General features: G+C 52.1%; 1 protein-coding gene across 8 annotated transcripts; it reads left to right on the forward strand.

Moving 5' to 3' along the window:
• The first annotated feature begins 1593 nt into the window (after window positions 1-1593).
• Window positions 1594-7296, forward strand: Lysmd4 (LysM domain containing 4). Of its 8 annotated transcripts, XM_075952489.1 has the most exons (7): window positions 1600-1694; window positions 1874-2064; window positions 2182-2304; window positions 2628-2917; window positions 3007-3159; window positions 3256-3281; window positions 4635-4748. In XM_075952489.1, the coding sequence occupies exons 4-5, from the start codon at window positions 2636-2638 to the stop codon at window positions 3154-3156; spliced, it is 432 nt and encodes a 143-aa protein (XP_075808604.1). In that variant the 5' UTR covers window positions 1600-1694; window positions 1874-2064; window positions 2182-2304; window positions 2628-2635; the 3' UTR covers window positions 3157-3159; window positions 3256-3281; window positions 4635-4748. The 8 variants fall into 8 exon arrangements, with proteins under 8 accessions (XP_075808596.1, XP_075808598.1, XP_075808600.1 ...); XM_075952481.1 differs by lacking the exon at window positions 3256-3281 and having other exon boundaries at window positions 1594-1637; window positions 3007-3069; window positions 4635-7296; XM_075952483.1 differs by lacking the exons at window positions 3007-3159; window positions 3256-3281 and having other exon boundaries at window positions 1594-1637; window positions 4635-7296.
• The last annotated feature ends 201 nt before the right edge of the window (window positions 7297-7497 follow it).

Raw genomic sequence — 7497 nt, forward strand, 5'->3', positions numbered from 1 at the left:
TCATGGGGAGTGTGTGCCGTGTACACAGACCATGAACACACTGCCTTGCATAGGAGTGCAGGGCATGTCCGGACACTGAGAGAGTGGCTTTACATTAAAGACATCTTCTGCGGTTGTTCCAGGTTAGACCCGGGGGAGGGGTCCATCCCAGGCATCAGGGACAACACAGCAGAAGAAGGGGACCAAGGCTCAGGATGCTTAGGGTCACGGTCACAGTTGGTGAGTGGACAACTGGCTTTAGTCTCTGTTTCTCTCCCGGCATGGCTTGTGTCCACCACTAGCTGCTGTGTCTCTTTAACTTCTCTGTACAAAATGAAAAGACAAAGCTTAGGAAATTCTACTGCAGTTCGCTGCTAAGTCCTGGAGTTTGAAGCCATATCCCGGAAGCTAAACAGTTGGCCCCTGCCACCTTGCATCCTCCTTCCCAGGAGAAGAGCAGACCTGGGAGGGGATGACATGTTTGACAAGGGTTGGAGGAGATCTGAGTGGATACCTCTGCTTGCGGGGTTCAACTTCACAGTGCTGGGATCAGAGCAATGGACCTGTTCTTGCCGCTGGACCCCTGGCACACTTTGATGGGCGGGTCGTTCCCTTCATATTTCTCATGGAGCCTCATCCAGGCTGGAGAAGGTGTCACAAACCACAAATACTTCAGTGGGGCACTCGCGAGTGTGTGTGTGTGTGTGTGTGTGTGTGTGTAGGAACTGTTAGGCATATTAGCAAGTCTAGCCTCAAACACCAGATGTTTAAAGCCAGAGAGAACAATCCCGTGGCTGGCAGAGAGGGCCATGGCCCAGTGCCCTCCTGGCCTTAGACATTTGGAATAAGACTTTTAGTTTTATTCTAAGCCATAGGAAGGATTTCTGTGCTCTTGTTTTTTTGTTGATTCCCAGAAAGGTTTAACACCTTGGCCAGCTGCCAGCCAGCCGTCTTTGGTGCATTGCCGGCCCAGAACACTTAGTGTCTTCCTTATTAATTGGATAAGTCTTATTCCATTACGGATTTTAGTCTTTGGTTGTGTTTGTTGCAAACATCGCCACAGATTATCACCCGCTTTTCCTTTCCTTTCTGGATAATAGGGGCTCTCTGGCTAGCCAGGGGATATAGATTCTTTCTTCTTTAAATCTGGTCTTTGTTGTCACGGTGATATTTCACACCCCTAGACATTTCTTTATCTCTGGGTGGGGGCTGGCAATTACCCGGCCCCTCAAAGGATAGAGAGTCCAGGGCCCAGGGTCGGGCTGCAGTAGTGGGGACGCTCCTGGTTATGGATCAGGACACACGCGGATCAAAGGTCTCTTTTGCAGGGTAAAAGAGAGAGGCTGAGCAGAAAGCCAAGGCTCCTACCAAAGAGGCCAAGTTCCACGCCTGCCGCAGAAGTGGAAACTGGGCAGGGCCGGGGCAAGCGGGCAGAGGGTCAAAGTCCAGCTCCCCCACCCCACCCCCGGCCGCGCTGGAGCCCCGCCCATCGGGGCCCGCCCCTCGAGCAGAGAGAGTTCTGACCTCTCAGCACCTTCCGTCTCCGTCAGTGCCCTCCCTCCTCTGAAGTCATTGGTTGACTCTCAGTCCCCGCCCCCGGAAGAGCTGCTTATCGCAGCCAATCGGCGGGCGCGGCGGCGGCGGAGTCTGGGAGCGAGGTACCCCGATCTGGAGCAAGGGCTGCGGAGTTGACTTGGGGGGCCGGGGCTTTTGGGGTCTGTTGTCACCGTGGGCTCTGGGCTGGGCTGCTACTCCAGGGCCGGTGGCCGCGTCCGCGGAGGGCTGATGCCGGCTTGTGGAGGTGGCAGGATGTGCGCTCCCTGGAAAGTTGGGGCCCGGCCCGCGTAGGCCCCAGGGGTGGGGCCGCTTCAAATTTGTTTTATCTCCTATTTAGGGACGCCCCAGCTGCCACTGAAGGGAAACGGAGGCCTCTTCTGGCCGCCCTGGCTGTCAGGGGCTCAGAAATCCAAGACCAGAGGGAGATGCGCTGAGGGTGGTTGTTCTAACACCCTCTAAAGGGCCTCTCGGAAGGCACCGCCAGGAATGTCTAGAGTCCCATTGGAGCCATTTGGAAGGGGAAAGGAGGTTAGTTATGGCTCTGGCGTTTGGCTCTAGGTGACAGTAAAGGGAGGACGGGGGTGTGATGAATGCAGGGTGACCGTGAGAACTTTGACAGGCGTCTTTCCATTGCTCTCCTCTCAGGTCAAGTCAGCCAGGGTCAAAATAAGAGACTTGGCGACCCATGGTTGCTCCCAGCTCGTGTCTTTGGCCTTCCTGAAGACACCTTGGAACGCCTCACGAGGTTTTTGTTCAAAGATTGTGAATGTAAGATTCTCAGTGCCCGGGAGCTGAGAAATAGTACTCGGAGCCACAAGTGGGTTCTGTGTGGGGGCTGGGGAGGCACGGTTGTGAATAGGGAAGAGGGCTGGGACTCTTGTTTTTTTGTACGTAGTACACAATTAGGGAAAGTGTGGTTTTATTCTGCCTAAGTCCGGAGTGGGCTAGTGTGAGGGTGTTGTTGTTCTGCCCTGTTGATGCTTGCTGAATATTTGTAATATTAGGAAATTACTAATGAGACAGTTCTCTTTAGGAAGTCAGAGGCAAATGAATAGCGTTTCTATGGAATTAACCCCAGGTTTGGTTTTCAGTTAAGAAAATGAGGCAGACGGAAGTGTTAGCCAAGACCTTCCAAGGCCCAGCTGTTGTCTGTAGGACTCCAAACAGCCACGTTTACATGTTCAAGAATGGCAGTGGGGACTCCGGGGACTCCTCTGAGGAAGAGTCCCATCATGGGGTGTTACGACCTCGGGGCAAGGAGCGCCGGAAGAACAGCATCCAACATCCTCAGCAGCCCGGAGCAGGCAGCGTGGTTCTGCTGCAGCGGGAGCTGGCCCATGAGGACAGCCTCAACAAACTGGCTCTCCAGTATGGCTGCAAAGTAAGCTGACTCAGTCCCTGAGGAAGCTGATGGTCAGTTAGTCGGGATCCTCAGCTAAGGGTGTGTTTTTCATTTGTCCTGACTTTCAGCGACACTATGAAACTGTGTGGTCCTTTGAGCGCACTGGATTGAAGATCTTAGGGGCTGGAGATGTAGGTGGAGCTTACCTAAGTGTCTTCGGCCTGCTTGCTTCTCATTTCTTGTATTCTTCTGACCTTCTCTTGACCTTGGCTAACTGACCGGTAGAGTTTTCCCTTCTCTCTGTTAGAATTGCATGGTCTGGCCTCTGTGCTGTGCACTTGTATAACCTTCTCTTTCTCTTTTAATTATGTTTTTAGCATTCAGAGTGATTAACAGTGGCAAAGTAAGTAGGAAAGCATTTCTGGAATCGCTCTTTTCTCCTGCGTCAAAACAACCTGTTTCACGCTGCTGACCCCATGCTATATATATACCGACAGCAGCTTTCTCCAAGGCTGCATCCGCTACCCAATTTAAGAAAAAGCTTTACCTCCTAAAAATTGTCTATGGTTTCGCTAACAAGATCCAAAGGAGCAAAAGGGTCGTGTGGGTGTGGGAGTCTTTCCCAACGTAGTAGAAACTCATCTCCAGGGACACAGCATCTTCCATTACATCAGCCTTGTGTTTGGATCTTATAATCCGTGTCTGTGGGCAGAACCTACAGACCATGGGCTGAGTAGGTCTGTCAGGGCGATGGTCTCTAACAAATCCAGAATGGATAGTCCGTACCTCCACTTACAAGCCCAGCTCCTATTAAAGACACAGACGCTTGCTGTTGGGTTAGTGCCCAAGAGTGAAAGCCGTCCAGTTCCAGGGCACAGTAAGAAGCTCACTCAAGCCAGGTCAGTGAGGCTCTAAAAGTGGTTGCTGAATAAAATAATCACACACACACACACACACACACACACACACACACACACACACACACGATGGACCAGAATAATAAACTCTGTGGGTTGTACTTACCTTCCAGATGAGTTTTTCAAAAGTAGCTTGGGGGGAGTTTAAAATTTGGCCTCCTGTCCCTCCTTTTCTGTTAGAAGCTTTGTGCTACTTAATAAAACTCAGTCACGTCCCACGGACTGTAGTTGGGAGTGGAAACTCTGAGTCCGGAACGCCGAGGTTGATGGCTGGTTTCCTCGCCCGCTTCTGGTGAGAAATAGGACCTCCCCAGCGTGGATTAACTTCCAGTCACTTGTGTTCAGGAAATACGTTCCTGCTCCTGTGTCTGCGCTTTGGGGAAAGTGCTGAGGCAGCATCCCGAGGGAGCCATCAGGTGGTGGAGCCCTTGAATGTGTGCCCAGGGCCCGCGCAGGCTTTGGTGAGCTTGTCTGGCCACTCGCTCAGCTGGATTCTGGTGTGACAGGGGCACTGTTGCCCCAGAACTTGACAGAGAGGGCGACCGTGTTGGTCCTGTCTCCCCTGAAGCTTTGGGTGTAGTCACAACCTTTAACCAAATTTCTCTGAAATGATTCAGAGTAGAACAGTTGATTTCTAGCTCATTAAGAGGTTAAAAACCAAAGACCAAAAAAGGAAAAAAAAATCTAAGCTCAGGTGACTCAGCCAAAATAAAGCTGGCTGTGGATGCAATTTCTAGCCTTCATGGGCTTCGCTGGGACACCAGCAGGCTGAGGGTTTCTGCTGGGGCAGGTACTGGTCGTAAGGAGCATTGCATATTTATAATGTGTGGTTTCCCTAGGTTGCAGATATCAAGAAAGTGAACAACTTCATCCGAGAACAAGACCTGTATGCTTTGAAGTCCATCAAGATTCCGGTGAAAAATCATGGACTCCTCACAGAGACCCACCAAGAACTAACCCCCCTGCGGACCCCGTCCTCTGAGACCAGAGTGACCCTGATCGAACTGCCGGAAGAAGAAGATGCCGCCGCTGGGGCCGCTGCTCAGGGTAGCCAGCTGACGGACTTCTTCAAGGGAATCGATGAGAACATTGAGCGGGCCGTGCAGTCCGACGTCTTCCACAGCGATAGCTGCTCCGTGGAGGCTCAGCCACTCCTCCCCACAGCCCAGAAGCCAGCAGCCGATGGTGCCGACTGCGGAATTCAGTGGTGGAATGCCGTCTTCCTCATGCTTCTCATTGGGATCGTGTTGCCCGTGTTTTATCTCGTCTACTTTAAAATGCAAGCCACCGGGGAAGCCACCAGCGGTTTGAATGCAACCGTTGTCCCCAATGGCTCCCTAACACTAAGCTCAGGTCCAGGGCAAGCCCCCAGGCTGGCAATTCCAGTGCCCACCCTCCCGGTTTCAGACAACCAGGTCAGCTCAACCACCCAGGCAGGGGCCTAAACTCATTGCTTCTAGGATTGGCGATGCTTTGGCTGTTGGCTCTTGAGTGTGTAGCTGTCACTGGCTACTTCCTGGGAATGTTGCACTTTGCTAGAAGGTGTGGACAGCTAAAAAGTTACCATGTCAGTCTGGATTGTAGGGACTTGAGGAAGGGCCTGGCCTAACACAAGGATGCAGGAGCCCAGACATCATCGTCCCAGTAAGAGAGACGGTTACATGAAACCAGTGGCTGTTTCTTAAAGACATGTAGGGGCTGGCTGTGAGGTCCTATGCAGCCACTCTGTGTGGGCTCCTGAGTAGAACACGGCAAGGGAAATGACTGTCACCGTGTCGCTGCCTGCTAAGGTGGGTCTGTGTCTGGGTAGACCGAGGTGCCGTGCCCTATGTCACTGAGTTTCAGAGTGACGGATGACAGCTATGACAGCCTGGCGTGTTTGCCTCTTCACTTGGCCCCGTTGAGGCAATGCCACTTCAGAAGTGAGACTGCCCCAAATCCAAACTGCCATCCTGTGATTTAAGCTGCAGTTCGGTCCCTCGCCCTGTTGGAGCTTTATGGTCTCCCACGTGGGCGTATCTTAAGCCAGACACAGGGCCACCGCTCTGATTCACAGGGGCACCTCTGTGGTGAAGGCTCCCTGGGTTCTTCCAGTTGCATCTCGGGAGCAGCTGTTATCGGCAGGTGGTTTGAAGGGACGACCTCTGCCATTAGGATCCCAACACATGCACCTCGGAGGCCAACCCATTCTCAGACCAGTGTTGCCTAGACCAGTGGCCTCCACCCCCACCCCACCATGTGCGCCTGGAGCAGAGTGTTTTCCCTGCTGCCTCCTTGACTCGACTCTTTCAGCCCTGTCCTTAAACTTCCAGATTGTGCATCTCTGTTAAAGCCAGACACGATGTCAGTCAGCTTTGTGCTACTGTACAAAATGATCTTAGGTAGGGAAAGGCTCTTTTGGGTCGAGGTTCCGATCCATGGCCTGATTGGAGGGCATCCACGGTAAGGTCACACTTCATGGAGGAGAATGTGGTGGAACAAAGTGTTCATATACCAGGAAGAGAGGGAGAGACGAGGAGCTTGGGTCTCAGGGTCACCTTCAAGGTCATGCCTGCAGGGACCTAACTTCTTCCCACTAGACCCCATTTCTTAATGTTTGCACCCCTTCCCAATGGCAAGGTGAAGACTAAGCCTTTGAGGGACATCCAAACCCCAACAATGTGACTCAGGCTGTAAAAGAGAACACCAGACACCGGAGGGTGCAAGACACCCAAGGTTTTCTCAGTCACTCCCTGGGGTCAGTAGCCATCCAGGTGCTGAAAGGGGTGTGGGAGAAAAGGCTAAGCCAGCTTGCCTTGGACCGCAGAAAGGGGCCAAGGTGGCTGAGGGCTCAGCATCAGGGAGCACAGAAGGCAGGCAGGTAGCTTGGGGGATGCTCGGGCCACTTGACACTAGGCCTGGAAATCTGACCAGAGGAGCAGAACAGTTCTTGAGCCAGGTGTTCAGTTGTTCTGAAAACCAATCTGCCCAGGGCACACATAGCAAGTTTAAAGCATCTTCAGAATTTAATATTTTGAGGCCAAAACTGAACCTGTGAATCTGGATACAGTAAACGTCCGTTATGTTTGATGATTTCTATCTGGATGCTCATGCCATTGTTTCTGTGAAGTTTCTCTTCAACGTTGTCACCATTAACTTCAGCAGGCAGGGCTTAGAGTCCCACGGGAAAACCGTTTGGCCAGACAAAGAATGTCTGTGTTTTATTCTGTCTCAGTAGGGACTGATTGTGACTGCTTGTGCACAGTCGTGTGTAGGCTCCTAGTAGAACACGACAAGGGACCTGCAGTGTCAGTGCTCCTGGAGCTGGGTGGCATCGGATGACTGTCACAGTGACCCTGCCTGCCAAGGGTGGGGGATGGGCCTGGCACAGCCGCCTTCTGTGTCTGGGTGAACCAAGGTGCTGTGCAATAGTATCAGTATGTCACTGAGTTTTACACAAGTTACAGCTGTGACTTGTATTTCTGTATTTTTCTCAAGTGGAATAAAGTATTTCTTCTGTGAAGGAAACATGACTCCCTCTTTTCATATGTGGATATTAGTAACAGAGTTAAAAGCCTTGGAGAAGATGGCAGTGGCCCATGCCGCCTGCTGGGCTCTTACTCCACACATGCCTATGTGGCCAGGGAAGGATAGACCGAGTGGTAACCAGTGCACTCTGACCTCTGTGACATGCTTCACAGTTCAGTTAGGTCTGTGGAAGGC

This window comes from Microtus pennsylvanicus, chromosome 18, assembly GCF_037038515.1.
Source record: "Microtus pennsylvanicus isolate mMicPen1 chromosome 18, mMicPen1.hap1, whole genome shotgun sequence".
Taxonomy (NCBI): domain Eukaryota; kingdom Metazoa; phylum Chordata; class Mammalia; order Rodentia; family Cricetidae; genus Microtus; species Microtus pennsylvanicus.